Below are 17,971 nucleotides of genomic sequence, written 5' to 3' on the forward strand. Positions count from 1 at the left end.
ATAGCTAGGATTACAGGTGTGAGCCATTATACCTGGCTGTCTTAGATCTTTTTTTTTTTTGTCGGTCGTAGGGCAACTCCGGGCCTGGGTGCTGTCCCTCAGCTCTTCAGCTCAAGGCGAGTTCTCTACAACTTGAGCTACAACGCCACTTCTGGTTTTCTGGTGGTTTATTGGAGATAAGAGTTTCACGGACTTTCTGCCCGGGCTAACTTTGAACCGAGATCCTCAGATCTCAGCCTCCTGAGTAGCTAGGATTACAGGCATGAGCCACCAGTGCCTGGCTTGTCTTATATCTTGAATTTGCATTTCTCATGATTAATGATGTTCATGGCCTTTACCCATGCTAGGCAGCTGCTTTACCATTGAACTACACACCCCATTGCCCAGCCTTTGATCTCCTTTGAAAGTACTTTTTGGCTATTCAAATATTTTCTTTTTTTTTTTTTCAAATATTTTCTTTTGTTTTCTGTCAGTTGAGCTTGAGCTCAGGGCCTGGGTACTGTCCCTGAGCTCTTCTGCTCAAGGCTAGTGATCTACCACTGTGAGCCACAGCTCCACTTGCGGTTTTCTGATGGTTAATTGGAGATAAGAATCTCATGGACTTTCCTGCCCAGGATGGCACTGAACCGCAATCCTCAGCTCTCATCCTCCTGGGTAGCTAGGATAACAGGTGTGAGTCACCTGCATCTGGCACATTCAGCTATTTTCTTTCAGAGGCGGCCAGTTAAATCTTGGTCCTGGCTCCTTTGTAAATTGGGTTGATTTATCTTTTTGCTATCAATTTATAGTAGTTGGTTATTGCACCCTGGATATACAACCCTTGTCCAATGCATGTATTAAACATAGTTTTTTTGAGTGCAAAACTGCAGCCTTATTCATTTTTCTTAGTGAAGTCTTTTAATGGGCAGTAATTTTTAACTTTGGTAATGTTCCATTTATTAACTTTTTTCCTTTATGACTAGTGGATTTTTTTTTTTAATCAGTCGCAAGGATTGAATTCAGGGCCTGGGTGCTGCCTCTGAGCCTTTATACTCAAGCCTAGTGCTCTGCCACTTTGAGCTACAAAACTCTACTTCCAGTAGAGTTTGGGGTAGTTGATTGGAGATAAGAGTCTCATGGATTTTCCTGCCCGGGCTGGAAACTGCTATCCTCAGATCTCCTCCAGCATCCGGCTGGATTTCTTTTTCATAAAAAAAAAAAAAAACTGCTCGGGCTGGGAAGGTGGCTCAGTGGTAGAGTGCTTGCCTCGCATGTGTGAGACCCTGGGTTCCATTCCTCAGCACCACATAAAGAGAAAAAGCCAGAAGTGGCACTGTGGCTCAAGTGGAAGAGCGTTAGCCTTGAGCTGAAGAGCTGAAGGACAGCGCCCAGGCCCAGAGTTCAAGATCCACAACTGACAAAAGACAAAAAAAACTTTGCTCTAAAGCAACAGTGATTATTTTTTCCTCATATTTTCTTCTTGAAGAAGTGATGTTTTGCTTTTTATATTTGTCTTAGTCCATTCTCAATGAATCCTGTATTTAGAGTGAGAATGGGTATTATGGTTTGGATCTCAGCTGTCCCCCAAAAGCTCATGTTTTGAAGTTTTTGTCTGCACTAGTTGGGGATGATGGAAATCTTAGGGGTGAAGCTTACCAAAGAAAGTAGGTCATTGGTGGTAGACCCTTGAATGAAGAGTTAGCAAAAAAGTCTTCCTTTCTTTTTGAAATACTGATATTTCTAATACCATTTGTATTCAATCTTCATTTTATTTTAATTCAGCTTTTTTTTATTGTGCTGAATTAATTAATTAATTGATTAATTTTAATCAGTCATGGGCTTGAACTCTGGTCCTGGGCACTGTCCCTCAGCTCTTCAGCTCAAGTCGAGCACTCTACCATTTGAGCCACAATACCACTTCCGGTTTTCTGGTGGTTCATTGGAGGTAAGAGTCTCGTGGACTTTCCTGCCGGGGCTAGCTTTGAAACAAGATCCTTGGATCTCAGCCTCCTGAGTAGCTAGGATTACAGGCTTGAGCTACCAGCGCCCGGCTTGAAAATTTTTTCATCTTAGTTATATTAAGGCATTTATTTTCTTTATCCCTGATAAAATGTGTGTGTGTGTGTGTGTGTGTGTGTGTGTGTGTGTGTGTGTGTGTGTGTGTGTGTGTGTGTGTGTGTGTGTGTGTGTGTGTGTGTGTGTAAAACAATCTCAAGATGACTATTGTTACCTTTATTCATAATTATTGAGAAAAAAATCTTTGCTGTTATTTGTATCAATGGCTAGGCAAGAGTGTATGTAGTTCAGTGGTTAGAATACCTACCTAGCAGGTATGAGGCACTGGGTCTATCCCCAGCATTGCTAGAAATTGGGGGAGGGGTGGCAAACAACCCACTGTGTTTTACTTTTAAACATTTCTATGTGGGGGTGGGGGGAGGGGGGAGGCGGGGAAGGGAAGTGAAGGGTAAACAAAGGAGGAGGCTGCAATGCTTGGTAAGAAATGTATGCATTATCCTGCCCATGTAATTGTAGCCCCTCTGTACAGCATGTTCTCAAATAAAATAAAATACAATTTAAAAAAAAAAAAAAAAAAAAAAAAAACATTTCTATGTGGAGCCAGGTGTCAGTGGCTCACAGCTGTAGTCTTAGCTACTCAGGAGGCTGAGATCTGAGGATCACGGTTCAAAGCCAGCCCAGGCAGGAAAGTTCGTGAGACTCTTATCTCCAATGAACCACCAGAAAACCGGAAGTGGTGCTGTGGCTCAAGTGGTAGAGGCACTGTCCCTGAAGAGCTCATGGACAGCATGTAGGCACAGAGTTCAAGACCACCCACGACTGACAAAAAATAAACAAACGTTTCTATGTGGTTAAACTAAAAACACAGTGAACATTTTTTTTTTAACTTCAGATCTTGCATTCTCACTTGCCTTATTTTTGCTCATAGCTGGTGCTCTACCACCTGAGGCAAACATCTTGTCCGGGAGTTTTGCTAGTTAGTGGGAAATAACAGTCTTGTAGATTGGTCTGCTCAGGCTAGCTTGGAACTTCAGTCCTTAGATCTCAGCTTCCAAATAGCTAGGCTTATAAGTATGAGCCACCAGTGCCTGGTATAGGCCTTGCCTTATTTTTACTTTTGTGGAGGCTACTTCTTCCAGAATTTAAATTTTCATGATCGTTACATTAACCACTATATGCAGCAGGGTGAATCTACTAAGCAGGATACATTTAGAAAGCCTGGCCTCTCCCCTCACGTCCTCTCTGTGTCTGCTCCATCCCCTGTGGTGATGCTCTTTCATCTTACAAGAATGTGGGTGTCTACATGAGCCCCTCACTGTCCCCCAGATCAATGCAAGGCACCCTGGCATTGTTCCCAGCAATTAGAACACAGCTCTCAGCACCACCAGGTCCTTCAGTCTCCTGTGGTTCCTTAGTTAAAACATGCTTTACCTACACCTGGCTATTTGACTCCTCAGTTATACTAAACCATCTCAGAGCCAAGGGCAGGACTGTTGATAGGTCAGGTGCTTTTTGAAAACTAACTGGTGACCAACACTCTCCTTGTGTTGAGAGAGAATCTGTTACCTTTCTCATCTTTTTGCTTTTTCCTGTCTGGTCAGGATAAGACTCACCAGCACACAGCATGCTTTCTGAGTTTCTTGTAGGCTGACATGTACAACATCTATTAAAGCACATTCTTGCTTCCAGGCACCAGGATAGGTGCTCATTTAGTTAACCTGTGTATGGGGTGATATGCTGTCCCTGAAGGCTGAATCTCAGTGAAGCTAAATCATTTAGCTTTGGCTACACAGGCACCTGCTTCTCCATGTGATATACGGCGTCATCTCCCAGCATTGTGGCGTGTTTGCATGATTGCGTGTCTCATTTGAATAAATTATGAAAAGAAAGGTAACGAGTAAAGTAGCCTAAGAAAAGCCTCCAACTTTCAACCTTGCTTTGTTGGGGAGAGGATTTGAATGTCCAGGCCAGTGTCAAATCCTGCCAGGCCCCATGCCACTACACTCCACATGGAATCCAGTCTTGATCTTTGGGCGGTTGGTTTCAAGCAGAGGAACAGGAGCCAGTCCACAGGAAAATAGGGTATATGTGTGTCTGTTCAGCCTGGCTGGGAAGGCTGCAAGGCTGGAGGGGTGGGGGAGAGGGGAAGACAGCCATGAGGAAATAGAGTCTGGATAATTAGAAACCAGCACTGGGAGAGTAGCCCTGAGGGGATGGAATGGCACCAGGGACAGAGCCTGGGCGGTCCTGCTGCCTCCCTCCACTGCTTCATCTGTTAAAGTGCTGGGGATCAAACCTAGGGCCTCGTGCATGGCCAGGCTCATGCTTTTCCTCTAGCCTTCTCTTTGCATCTGCAGGATGGTGTAGCACACCTGACATCCAGGTAGAGCGGTGTGGAGGGGGGAGGGGTCTGCTTTACTGTAGCAGTGTATAAAATGTAGGGACCACAGACATGGACAAAGCTCAGCTGGGAAGCACAGCAGTTGTTTGTATTAAAAATGATCTCTGTGTACATTTTTAGGACTTTTCATTGATTTGATACTGAGGATGGAGCCCAGAGTTGTGCACATGTTGGACGGGATCTCTACCATTGAGCTACATACACATCCCAGCCCTGTGTGCTTTTAGAGTTTAATCTCTAAGGCTTCTTTCCTTGATGTTTAAAAAAAGCTGTACCTCATTAAAATTTAGAAGGTTTTTGGCAGTGACATAGCTCTCTTTAAATTAGGAACTATGGAAAAGTTTTGTCACTGTCTTCAGAGTCAGAGCCAGTGTTTCCACGAAAAGCTTCTTGTCGCAGAAATTGAGGATTTGGACAAATGCCTGCTGTGGCCTTACTGTAGAGTAGCGTGGCAACTCAGGATTTTATTTTAAATAACGGAAGGCCGAGTTTAATGTCATCTTGTGGCATGCATTGCCTTTTGATGTGTTGGGGGGCTTTCATGTTTCATAATGTCAGGAATATTTGGAAATGAATGCTGTATTTCTCTGACTTTGGATTATTTACTCTATTCACCATTTTAGAAGTCATGGTCACCTGGGCTGGGTTTCTCGGTACTTTGTGTGGTAGCGTCATTTTCTATGAAAATGTATGGTACTGTGATAACAGACTGCTTCTCCCCCCCCCCCCCCCCCATTTAGATGGTACTTAGTGAAATTCTCTGTTTGCCATGTCTGGAAGCTAAATGCATTTCCTGTTTGAGTTGCCTAAATTACACGCACTTAGGCTTATTTCTGTCGTCTTTGAAATAGTGTTAGCTAAAACAAAGTATGAAACGTGTAAATCCTGCATTTTAATTGGCAGATGTAGAAATCGTTTGCATTTTTCTAGAAGGCCTTTTTCTGACACTTCATGCTTAGCAGAAATTCTGCGAGTGCGTTCTCAACCCAGTGACACCACCAAGCTGAGAGTTGGAGCCCAGTTCAATTGTTGGCCATCTACCACCCCTGAGGCAGAGTTCCTTGCCCTTAGCTGTGTGGCTGGTAGTACAGAAACCAGGGCTTGCTAGCTGGGATATTCTAGAATGTTCCAGAAGCCTTCCGTACAAGTGCAGATTTTGCTGAGGGTCTTGCTGTGTTGGACAGTGACAGGAGAAACTGCCTTTGATCTTAGGTCTTTCCTCTGAAGATCTTTCGGTTTCTTTATGGTGATATGTGTTTTATATCTACAGAAGCAATGTCTGCCCAAACTAAGGTCACAAAATGTTCTTATTTTCTCTAGCAGTTTCATAGTTTTCAGTTTTATATTGAGGTATACGATTTATTTCCAGTTGATATTTATCTATGTTGTGAGACAGAGGTACAGACATGCAGTCTTGATTACTGTGGCTTAGTGAGAAATCATCTGGCCGCGCCTGTGTGTGGACCTCTGGACTCGGTGTCCATCATCACCCAGTGCCCTTCTGCCCCTAGTAGTTGCTTCATGGTGAATCTTGAGGTCAGTTATTGCATTTGCTTTTCACATTTTTCTTTTTAAAAAAAAGTTTGTTCTTTTATTTTTTTGCCAGTCCTGGGGCTTGAACTCAGGCCTTGGCACTGTCCCTTGAGCTTCTTTGCTCAAGGCTAATGCTCTACCACTTGAACCACAGTGCCACTTCCAGCTTTTTCTATTTATGTGGTACTGAGGAATCAAACCCAGGGCTTCACGCATGCTAGGAAAGCACTCTACCACTAAGCCACATTCTCGGCCCCATTTTTTTTTTTGTCGGTCATGGGGCCTGAACCCTGGTCCGGGGCGCTGTCCCTGAGCTCTTCAACTCAAGGTGAGTGCTCTACTACTTGAACCACAGCTCCACTTCCATCTTTTTGCTGGTTAATTAGAGAGAAGAGAGTCTTATAAACTTAACCTGTCTGGTCTGGATTTGAACCATGATCCTCAGATCTCAGCTTCCTGAAATAGCTAGGATTACATGTATGAGCTACTAGGTGCTCAGATTTTAGTCAGTTTGTTAATTTCTACACAGAGCCTGCTAGTTCTTTGTTTGGAATGTCATTGAATCTCAATCATTTGTAGAAGAATTATCTTACCTATAGTATCTTCTTCTAGTCCATTAGAATAGTGTATCTTTTCACCAGTTTAGGATCTCAGATTTTTATCATCAGATCTGGCATGGATTTGTGTGTCTGTGTGTCTGTCTGTGTGTCTGTGTCTGTGTGCGCATTCATGTGCGTATATGCATGTGTGCGTGTCAGTTCCAGGACTTGAATTGATGGCCCAGGGGCTCTGTTTTTTTTCCCCCTCCAGGTTAGTGCTGCTCTACCTCCTGAAACAGTCCTACATCCAGCTTTTTTTTTTTTTTTAAGTTGGAAATAAGAGTCTCAAAGACTTTCCTGCCCAGGCTGCCTTCGAATCTCAGTCCTCAGATCTCAGCCTCCTGAGTAGTTAGAATTACAGGCATGAGCTTCTGGTGCCTGGCTAGTAAAAGGTATTCTGATGTGATACTGTTAATTTTGGGTAACTCAGAGCTAGTTTTTCTCTGACGTAGGCCATTACATGTTTTCAGCTACGGTTTTTGCCTATTTATGCTCTTTTGCTCTATATTTCTCTCATATATGCACAGAGGGACACTCTCATTCCCCAAGAGCTGTCCTTTATTGCTGTGTAGCTGTCATGCAGACATTTAATGTTAATTTTGCTTTTCAAACCCAAATTCCCATTTTTTGATAAGAGTGGGATTTGAATTCAGAGCCTTGTGTTTGCCAGACAGATATTGTACTGCTAGAGCTATGGCCCTTTTACTCCAGTTATTGTTCAGATAGAGCATAACTTTTTTGCCCAGACTCATCTATATGAGGATTCTCCTATTTACAGTTTCCATATAGTTGGGATGACAAACACTTTTACCATGCCCAGACTTTTCTGTTGAGGTGAAGTTGCAAATTTTTTGCCGAGGCTGGCCTCACACAGCAATCCTACTCATCTTAGCCTCTTGAGTAGCTAGGATTACAGACGTGAATCACTGCACCCAAGTCAAACTCAAATTCTTCTTTTTTTTTTTTTTTTTGCTGGTTGTGGGGCCTGAACTCTGGGTCTGGGCGCTGTCCCTCAGCTCTTCAGCTCAATCTAGCTCTCTACCACTTAAGCCACAGCGCCACTTCCAGCTTTTTCTGCTTATGTGGTGATGGGGAATCGAACCTAGGGCTTCATGCATGTGAGGCAAGCACTCTACCACTGAGCTACCTTCCTAGCCCCAAACTCAAATTCTTGATTAGAAATAGTCCTAGTTCTGAGGGAGTGCCTTCTGAGTTGAGCACATTCTGGCCAACATCCCACCTTGCACCCAGATCATGCCCTGAGTCAGAGAAGCAGTCATGGTCATGGAATCTGCACTCAGCCTGAGCATTTGTGAATGAATACAAGAAGCAAGCTTTCCAACTCCCACCTCCCTGCATTTTTCCAGTTCATTCTGATGTGAGAGGCTGCACTGGGGTGGGAGTGGTGGGTGTCTGTCCTTCCTTCCTTCCCCTCAGGAAGCATTTTTATCCAGCTGACTGAGCAGTCAGTTGCCCATATAATAGAGTGTAAGCCATGCTAACATTATATATAATTCAGGACTGAATGAAACAGTTTCGTGTTTGTCACTTGCCTTGTTGCTTCTGGGGGGGACAGCACGCTCTTCTTCCATTTATTTTACCCATTCAGCAAGCTGAACAGGGTGGGGTGGGACAGAGAACCCAGTGCCTGCCAGGCCCTGAAAGTGCTGTGCACATGGGCGTACATTCTGCTCTGGTGGAACTTGCCCTCTCCAGGGAGGGAGGGAGGGAGAGACAGAGAGAGGAGGGAGGATGGGAGGAGAGAGCAAGAAAATAGAAAAAGAAATTACAAAGAGCCAATGAACAGCCAGGTAGAGGTGAGGAGAGGCCAGGCAGGGCAGCATGGAGACGTGAGTATGAGTGCTGCAGGCTACAGGGTCTTGGGCTCCTTCAGGGAGCACAACCTGAGAGAATGAAAATGGGGTGGCTCTAAAACAGTGACAAAACTGGGGGGACAGTCTCAGGCCTGCCCCATTGCTTCGCCACCCCGGGATGAGCTTGCTCATCTGTACCTTAACAATGGTCACATACGAATATGAAAGGAAGGAAGTTTATAAGCTGAGAAGCCTCTCGAAATGAAGGGGCAAAGCTGGGTGCCAGTGCTCACGCCTGTCATTGTAGCTACTCAGGAGGCTGAGACCTGAGGATCGCAGTTTGAGGCCACACAAGTGTAACACATGGAATGCACGATGATCCCTCTGAAGGCCTCTCAGCAGAAGTCCCAGTAACCAGTGACCTTTCCTAGGAAACAAGAGACTCTCACTTGAGAGCAAACTTAAGATTAGTAACTGAGAAATAGCCTGTAAATTAAGTTGTAAATGTTCACATACATACTTTGTACACTTAAAAGTTCTATGAGCTGAGTGCTGGTGGCTCACGCCTATCATCCTAGTGGAAGATCTCAGGAGGCTAAGATCTTTGGATCTCAGTTTGAAGCCAGCCCAAGCAAGAAAAGGACTGTGAAACTTTTTTTTTTAATATTTTTTATTGTAAAGATACTGTACAGAGGGATTACAGTTATGTGAGCAAGGTAATAAGTCCATTTTCTGTCAAGCATTGTTACACCCTCCTTTATATTTCCCCTACCATCCCTTTCCTCCCCACCTTCCCAACTCCTCCCTCCCCTCTCCCACCCCAACCCCCCTCCCTACCTCCCAAAGTTGTAAAGCTAGTTTTCAACCTAGTGTCTTGTACATCTCATTGTTACAATGGCTCATCCAGTATCCTTATTTCAGCATTTTGTTATTTCCCTTCCCTCCCCAAATTAGAAAAATGTATGTACAAGATGCAGGGCACTGGAATCAAATACAGTGGCAACGGGGAAGGACTGTGAGACTCTTATCTCCAATTAACCATCAGACAACTGGAAGTGCTACTGTGGCTCAAAATGATAGAGCACTAGACTTGAATGAAAAAAGCTCAGGGACAGCACCCAAGGCCCTGAGTTCAAGCCCCATGACTGACAAAAAAAAAAAACAAGTTCTGTGAGATCAGGACTTGTCAGGCCTGCCCAATACAGTACCTGAAGCAGGGGGGCACTAAAGTTTGTGGTGGGCACTGCCCAGGCAGGAGCCCATTAGCCATAGATGCCACAGTAAGTTGGGGTTAGATAAAAGCAGAGTATCCTAACAAGGCTCTTCAGTTAATGTTAAAAATTAAAGCAATCAAACCATTTGTCTATGAGATATCCATAATCTTGTTGTTTCTGATTTTTTTCCTTTTGGTGTTGCTGGAGATGGACCCCAGGGCCTGTGTGCCCTGGGCATGCACTCTACCACTGGGCCACTTTGCAAACCTACCACCTCAATGTTGCACACTTGTGAAGAAACAGAGCGCTAACACATGCCAGAAAGTTTCCTCGTGTCCAAACCTGCTGAAGTTTTTCCTCTCTAGACCAGCTTCACCTCATCTGGAATTCACATAAATGGAATTAGGAAATACCCACTCTTTCCCGGGAGGCTTTATGGCCTTAGAATGCTTGGGCGATTCATCACGTTGTCGTGGCAGCTTTGCCTTGCCAGGCTGTACGTTGTGGTGCGAGTGCACTGCCGTTTGTTTCTTCCCTGTGGATTGCACCCTGTTTTCTCCTGTTGATGGACACCTGTGCTGTCACCACGTCCTGTGTGCTATAAATAGAAAAGATGAAGGACTGGGTTATCCCTTGAGACCATCTAGCAGAGTATGATGGGATGCACGGGTTGGGGGAGCCTTAGGGGCTGGGAATGGATGTGGGAGAGTGGAGTGTTGGAGCAGGAAGTGTGGGAGGGGGGGGAGAAGCTTTTGGGCTTAGAAGCTCTGAGGGGAGCCGTGGACACCCGGGACAGAGCATCTGATGGACTTCCTTAGTTCAGCCTGTGTTGAGGCCCAGCAGAAGAGCAGACTAGAAAAGCTGATTGGGCTGGGCGCCAGTGGTTCACACCTGTCAACCCCAGCCACTCAGGAGGCCGAGATCTGAGGGTTGCAGTTCTAAGGCCAGCCTGGGCAAGAGAGTCTGTGAGACTTTTATCCCCAATTACACACACACACACACACACACACACACACAGGCACGTATACATGCGCCCAGAAGTGGCACTGTGGCTCAAGTGGTAAAGCCCTCACCAAGAGCAAGAAAGCTCAGGCACAGCACCCAGGCCGAGTTCAAGCCCCAGTACCAATGGAAAAAAAAATAGTAATAACAGAAAGGAAAGCTGATTGGACCCAGCAGATGGAGGATCCCAGCTGTCATCCCAAGCATGTACAATTCAGGTCTGCAGTGACATTGGGGAATGACAAAGGCCAGACACTGCCTCCAAGCCTGTGGCCAGGCCCACTGGCGGGGAGGGGGTGGGTGGGGGTGGGGTTAATCAAATGAGATCGTTTGTTAATGAGCCAAGATGGCTCTGCTTTGTTTCAAGAGGCCCATAGTTATGTATTTATTAGTCATGTATCAGTGCGTGCATCAGGACACTCCCCCTCCCCTCCCATTCTTTCTTTCCCTCTCACCTTCCATCCTTATATGATATCCATCTGTGGGTTCTTTTTTTTTTCAACAGTTTAGCATTTATTATTTCTGTTTAATTATTTGGCTAAAGCTGCCCTGCCAGCTCCTTTGCCCCTGAGACACACTCCGTTAATCTTTGAGCAGTTTCCCCCCTGGTGCTATGAGGGAGTTCACAGTCATTTTCCAGCTGGAATCAGACACTCTCAAGAAGCTCTGGTCTGTGTGGCTGAGTGTGGTAGCATATACCTGTAGTCCCAGCATTCAGGTGGCTGAGGCAGTCGGTTCATGGGTTTGAAACCAGCCTGGGCTACATAACAAGAACTTAATAAAGCACATGAACAAAAAAAAAGAAAGAAAGATACTGTGTAGAGATGTGAAAGGGGGTAAATGAAAGGCCAGCCAGTCTCAGAGGCCAACCACCCAGACCTCTCTCTCCTGTATCTCTTGTGACTCAGAAGAGGCACGAGGAAGCATTTGTTCTCCTGTTGGGCAGAACAGCACAGAACAGAACAGACCTGGGACAGCTGGATGAACAGTTTCTACCTGGGACACCTGAACATTCGCTGTCCAGGGAGGGTACGTGGGCGCATGCTCACACTGTCTCCTGACCGCACCCCGCTGTCCCCTTTAAATGGATTGCCTTGCGGCTTTTTATTTAGGGTTGTTTCTTTTTTTTTTTTTTTTTTTTTTTTTGCTTGATGCTTTTCTTAATAAATAACCTATAGTATTTGCAAGACCATTTAGAGGAGAAAAGTTCACTGGCCTTGAGCACTGTTTTGTTTTTTTAATGAAGTTGTATTTCTGGAGACATGTTAAGGGAAAATGAGGACACATAACCTGATTTCATTCAACATGTCAAATCTTATAAAGCTTCCAAAAGGGACCAAGGTCTCAGGATAAATGTAACGAGTCACCTTTTTGGAAAAGAAGGGAATTCTGTAGCTCACAAACTCTTCCTTGTAAGCCGGATGAGAGCAGGTGGATCGAAGATCCCGGGGAGACTCCATTAGAAGATTTAAGTCTCATCCTCTACTCTTCCGCTGCATCAGCTTCATTAAACCAAGGGCGGGAATGTTCTGGCAGAATGTGCCCTCACCACTCCCAGCAGCTTGGCACAGGGCAGAGCCAGCCTCTGACCAGCTGGTCTTGGAGTTTTTAACCTGGTTCATAAGAAGGCCCTGTTTCCAGCCATCACCCCATTGCTGAAGGCTAGGGAATGTCCCCTTCCGCTCCTCTGAACAGCCCTGTGTCCCCCTTGGTGCCTTTCAGCTTCTCGGCCACCAGCACCATGGGAGAGAGGAACGTCAGCCCTGGGGCAAGAGAAGCTGGCTCGGAGGACGGAGTGGCTGGGGAGGAATCTGAGTGCGAGGCTGAGCCCCTCTCCGAGGGACGCAAGAAGGCCAAGAAATTGAAAAGGATGAAGAAAGAGCTTCCTCGGGCAGGTTGGTGCCGTTCTTGCTAAACCCCTGGGCTGTGTGTACTGCCTAAAGGCTCTAGACACTCCTGTTTTTAGGGAGAAATGCTAGCAGTGTTTCCCCTTGCAGGCAGAGCCTTGGCTCTGGTACCCAGGCCTCTCCCGTGGGGCTCCACACTAAGTCCTGCCTCATGCTTTCGATTCTGGTCATGTGTTCAAAGCAGCCAAGGTATTTCAGATGTGCGTTCCATCTGCCCAGAGCCACTCCTGCACGATTCCCACCCCTCCTAGCAATGCCTGACCACCCGGATCTCTCCCTTGTGCAGCGTTATGTAAGAAGCAGGGAAACAGGAAATCAGCATGTGCTGAGCAGTATACCTGCCAGACTCTACCGCCTGCTCCCCCTTTACTGTCCTTGGTTCCCTCGCCGCTCCCTGCTGGTGTGGGGAGCCATCACCCCTGTCTTAGATGTGTGGCGCTGGCTCAGAGAGGTTAGGAAAGAAGGATTCGGGGCCACACGGGTACTGGAGGCAGAGGTAGAGCCCAGGACCTCCAGCCCCGTGTCCCGTGCAGCTCCGGGCACAGACCCCACGCAGGCCAGAGCAAGGGCAGGGGGTGGCTGAACAGCAGGCCACTCCTGCTGTGGGGGACGCTGGTCATTGGTCAGACTGCAGTCACAATGACAGTACCTGTGACACTGCCTCCTGAGTACGCCTTGCAGGCTTGACCGGAGGCCTCCCCTTTGAATCGGTGAGGCGTTCACCATTGTCCAATTCACGATTGAGATCGAGGCCCGGAGGTCAGTGGCTTGCTGATGGCCCAGAGCCCTTAACATGTGTGTGCCCCACATCACGGTCATATCTGTGCACTTGGGATGACAGAGGCACAGGCCCGTGGCTGTGGCTCCCCGCCGTTGCACATAGTGCCTGCGGCTGGTTAGAGTTCAGCCGAGGTGGAGGAGGCAGCAGCCGGCGGTGGAGCTGGGCTCAGACCCAAGTCCAAGTCTATAAGCTCCATGTGCTTTGGTCCTTCTGCCTGTGTGGCCTGATCTGACTACTGAATCTCTATCTCTCTCTCATCGATAGGAATGAAATCCCAGAAGCAGCAAAAATGCAGCAAGTGCTTTTTATAAATTGTGCTGAAGTTTAATTTTAACAGAAAACTTGGACTCTTGTGTGAAGCCTTGATTGTTGTAGTTTAGCCATTCCCGTGGAGCCTGGCACCCCCCTTTCTCTGTCTCCTCTCCTTTTCCTACCTGAATTTAGGAGAAGTCTCTAATCCCTGGCCCGTGTTCATAAAAGGGTAAGGGATTTAGCTGGACATTGCTCATATTTTCTACCGCAGTAACTTGGGGGGGCAGAGATTGGGAAGGTCAAGGTTCAAGTCTATCCCTGGCAAAAAGGTCCCGAGACACCATCTCAACAATATCCAGGCATAATGGGGTACACCTGCCGTACCAGCTGCACAGGAAGTATACATAGGAGGATCAAAGTCCAGTTGGGGCCTAGGCAAAAACACTACACACCATTCAAAAACTAACAAAGCCAAAAAAGTCTGGGGCAGCAAGGGCAAGGCCCAGAGTTCAACCCCGCCAAAATAAATAAATAAATATTAGATGTTAGCATGACTTAGCAATCATGCTTAGCTTGTGTCCGCTTGGTGTCTGTCCTGTGTAGCTTGGTCTCTCAGGAGCTTCTAGTTTATCTCCTCTCAGAGACAAGGTTTTTAATTTTTCTCCGATGTCACCATAATCTTTAAAATATACTATGTTAATAGATTAGCTCCTTTTACAGTTTTCTTCATTCTAAATGAAACCTTTATATAAATTATTTGGGGTTTTGGACTTCTACTACCGTAATAAGATAGGTTTTTTTTTTTCTTCCCCTCCCCTTTGACAGTAAAGCTGTTATTGCCAAAAGATTGAGCTTTTTAAGCCAAGGGCTGGTGGCTCATGCCTGTAATCCCAGCTACTCAGGAGGCTGAGATCTGAGGATCATGGTTCAAAGCCAGCCAGGCAGGAAAGTCAGTGAGATTCTGATCTCCAATAAACCACCAGAAAACCGAAGCGGCGCTGTGGCTCAAGTGGTAGAACGCTAGGCTTGAGCTGAAGAGCGCAGGGAGAGTGCCCAGGCCCAGAGTTCAAGCCCCATGACTGACCAAAGAGAAAAGATTGGAGCTTTAAAAAAAAAAAAAAAAGATCGAGTGTGTGCTTCTCTGTCAGTGCTGCCAAAATAGGGAAAAGGATGTCATGACAAGTTTTAATTGAACCTGGGAGATGGGCTTTTTTTCCTGGCCCTTTCCCCCTTACCCAGGGAGGCCTGCGTACGGGGTAGAGCTGACTGGACCCTCTGACTGGCTGCTTCCGGCACTCTCCTCCTTTTGGCCTGAGCTGCCCATATACCGGTCAAGAGTGCAGGAGCCAGACCTGTTGAAAAGATGACTGTGCTTTTTCAGCCCCTTGAGTAAAACCCCGGGATGCAAGAGGGCTTGAAGCCCCAGCCTGCGGAGGGCCTGTGTTGAGCAGGAGCCAGAGGGCGTGAGTGGCGGTGTGGTCAGGGTGACCCTCCGAAAGGCTCCAGTGTCAGAGCATTGTCACAGGTGGTCAGACAGCAAGTCACCTGGCTTCTGAGGCACACTGCCTTTTCCAGAACCTTTTCACACACACAATCCAACCTCGATCCTTCTTCCTTTATCTACCACAATGCATTTGACATCTGTGATGTTGCTTGCATCATTGGTTCATTTTTTTTTGTTATTATTGCGTAATATTCCACTTTAAAGGTCTATGGCTGTTGGCTTATCCATTCTCCCAGCCCACGGACATCTAGGCTTTGGTTTGGGCTTTGGCTTGGAGGGTGGCTAGGCTGGTTTTCCCTGGACAGCTTCACCAGTGCACAGCAGCCCCTGTGCGGCCCATCCAGCCTGCACATTTCACTCTATGAGCCTGCACTCCCTGGGTAGGTCACAGACCCAGAAGGCAAGGTGTCCTTCTAGACACTCTTTGCCTTAGCACTGACAGAAAATGGCATGCATGAAAAATATAGGCTTCAGACTTGGGGAGGAAGATATCTTCCATCATAGAGATGGACCTGGCCAGCCTCAACCAAGTGGGGAACGCTGTGGCTGCAGCTTCTGTGCCATTCTGGGATCTCTGGCTGGCACGCTTCCCTTTTGCTGCGGGGTGTCTCTGTGCCTCCCCACACAGAAACCCACATTCCCGGGTCCCCGGGGGAGCTCGGCGCCACAGAAGCAGCAAGCCACCCGCTAGCAGCGTGGCTCTGCCATGTCTTTCTGGTCTGTGTGTGTGTGGCTGCTGGCGACACTGGGTGGACGTGAGTGAAGATTACCCATGAACCCGGCACCCAGCGTGATTGCGTGTGTGTGCACCCCTGCGCGCCCTTGTTTAAACTCTGGAAGTGAGAGAACAGAACTGGGGCAGGGCAGGGAAGCTCCTCACTCCACCCGTGGCAATGGGTGACTTCCACGTGGCTGCTGGGGATGTCGCCACAGCCAGGCATGGGCTGTGACCTTTGCCCTGCCTGCCCACCTGAAGATGCGTGCGTGTCGGGCAGGGCGCAGCGCCAGTCGGCGCCGCCATGCGTCCTCCCAGGTCGCCCTCCCTCACTCATGCGGTGCTTCCTTCCCCTCCAGGGAGCTGCACGGACAGCCCGGCCAAGCTCTTCGAGGTTCCGGACACCTGGTAACGGAGACCCGAGCAGGAGCCGCCGCCGGCACGCTGGGAAGCCATACCACATTGTGTCACTAAAGCCACGGTGTGGAAGAGGCAAAACCACGAGTGTCTCCGGTTTTTACTTTGGTGGCTGTTGCTTTTTTTTTTTCTCCCCCCCCCCTCTCATTTTTAATCGAAACTAACTGTGGACACACATCACAGCTGTGGGCGGTCATGAGCGTGGGCATTCCTGTACTAACCCGCTAATCATTTTCTGCTCCCGGGAAGCTTTCCTGCAGGTTAGTGCGAGAACAGAGCCCACTTCTAGTGTCTTGGTCGCAGGTTCAGGCCTGAGCTCCCTCCTGCTTACCTTCCCATCCCTGTTTGTGGGCTGGTCAGAGGCCAAGGACATGGCTCCTGAGGGCCTCGGCATCCCACCACGGCTGCCTGAAAACATCCATCAGGCTTGTTTCCAATGGGAAGGGTGCAGGGTTGATCGCTGGGGGAGCCCGCATGGGCCTGGGCCTGTGGACATATTTATTACCGTTACTCTCCGGCCGTGCCAGCTTCTCATGGGAGCGGTCCAGTGAACACCCAGTGCTGTTCTAAGTGGGTGCTGTTCTAAGTGGGTGCCCTACACTCTCCACCGCTCATCCTTGCTTGGTGTTTTTCTCTATGTGTGTGTGTGTATGTGTGTGTGTATGAGAATGTGTATATGTGTATTGTGTGTGTGTGAGAGAGAGAGAGAGGTTCAAGAAGGAAAATCTAGTGGTTTGTCAATGTCTAGCAGAGCTTCCTACCCTACAGGGAATGTGTGTGTGTGTGTGTGTGTGTGAGAGAGAGAGAGAGAGAGAGAGAGAGAGAGAGAGAGAGAGAGAGAGAGAGAGAGAGAGAGAGCAGGAGAGAGAGAGAGGGAGAGAGAGAGAGAGAGGGAGTATGGGGGAAGGAGGAAGGAAAGGAGGTGAACCCCATGGTGAACCCCAACCTGGATGTGAGCATCACGAGGCAAAACAGCACATCCCGGACCTCCTTCCGCAGGTCTGCTTCCAGTAGATCATCGTTAGATATTGAACATTTTTGTATCGTGAAAATAAAAATGAAAAGTGTATTTCCAAAAGATAAAATTAAAGAAATTTTCATAGAGCCCTGGGTCTTCCTTGCTCTGTGTCATAAGTGAAGGGCTGCCGGGGGTGCGTCTCACCTCTGAGAAGACCTGGGAAGTTGCTGGGCCTGGGAGCGCGTGGACTCTTTCTTCCCTCCTCACTTTGTCTCCCCCCCCTCCCAGGTCAGACACCGGTGCAGGAGGCGGTGAGAGGGAGGGGACCCCTCACACCCCTCATAGAATTCCTGGCAGACCCCTTTACTACGTAAATTCTATGTTGGTGCAGTCTGTTGTGTCTTTTTTTTCCTTCTATGTCTCATCTAAGAAACCATAGAGGGGTAAAACATGCTTACTTATTTTCTTACAGAAACATTGTAGTTTTAGCATCTCATCCTGAATTATCTTTTTAGTCTCGTGTGAGACTCGGTCGAGGTTCCTTCCTTCATCTAATACGTCATCCGGGCATTCCAGCGACACCTGCAGAGGCTTTCCTGTTCAAATGCTTTGGGAATGTAGTTTTAAAAACCACCACCACCAACAACAAAAATGATTGGTTGAGCCCAGCTCCAGTGACTCCCATCTGTTAGTCTAGCTACTCTGAAGGCTGAGATCTGAAGATCACAGTTAGAAGAAGAAAATGCAACAACAGGGCTGGGAAGGTGGCTCAGTGGTAGAGCACTTGCCTTGCATGCTCAAGGCCCTGGGTTCGATTCCTCAGCACCACATAAGCAAAAAGAAAAAAGCCGGAAGTGGCGCTGTGGCTCAAGTGGTAGA

At 47.5% G+C, this 17,971-nt stretch overlaps 1 protein-coding gene across 1 annotated transcript in view; it reads left to right on the forward strand.

Annotated features, from left to right (window-relative positions):
* LOC138825614 (poly(A)-specific ribonuclease PARN) overlaps nucleotides 1-17,238 on the forward strand; it is a 94,687-nt gene extending 77,449 nt beyond the window's left edge. The window contains exons 23-24 of the mRNA XM_070020316.1: nucleotides 12,281-12,453; nucleotides 16,077-17,238. Of these exons, the coding sequence (XP_069876417.1) occupies nucleotides 12,281-12,453; nucleotides 16,077-16,129 (226 nt within the window). The 3' untranslated portion in view covers nucleotides 16,130-17,238. The remainder of the gene's footprint in view (nucleotides 1-12,280; nucleotides 12,454-16,076) is intronic.
* Nucleotides 17,239-17,971: the final 733 nt, after the last annotated feature.

This window comes from Dipodomys merriami, unplaced genomic scaffold (genome assembly GCF_024711535.1).
Source record: "Dipodomys merriami isolate MVZ:Mamm:240054 unplaced genomic scaffold, mDipMer1.0.p SCAF_138, whole genome shotgun sequence".
Taxonomy (NCBI): domain Eukaryota; kingdom Metazoa; phylum Chordata; class Mammalia; order Rodentia; family Heteromyidae; genus Dipodomys; species Dipodomys merriami.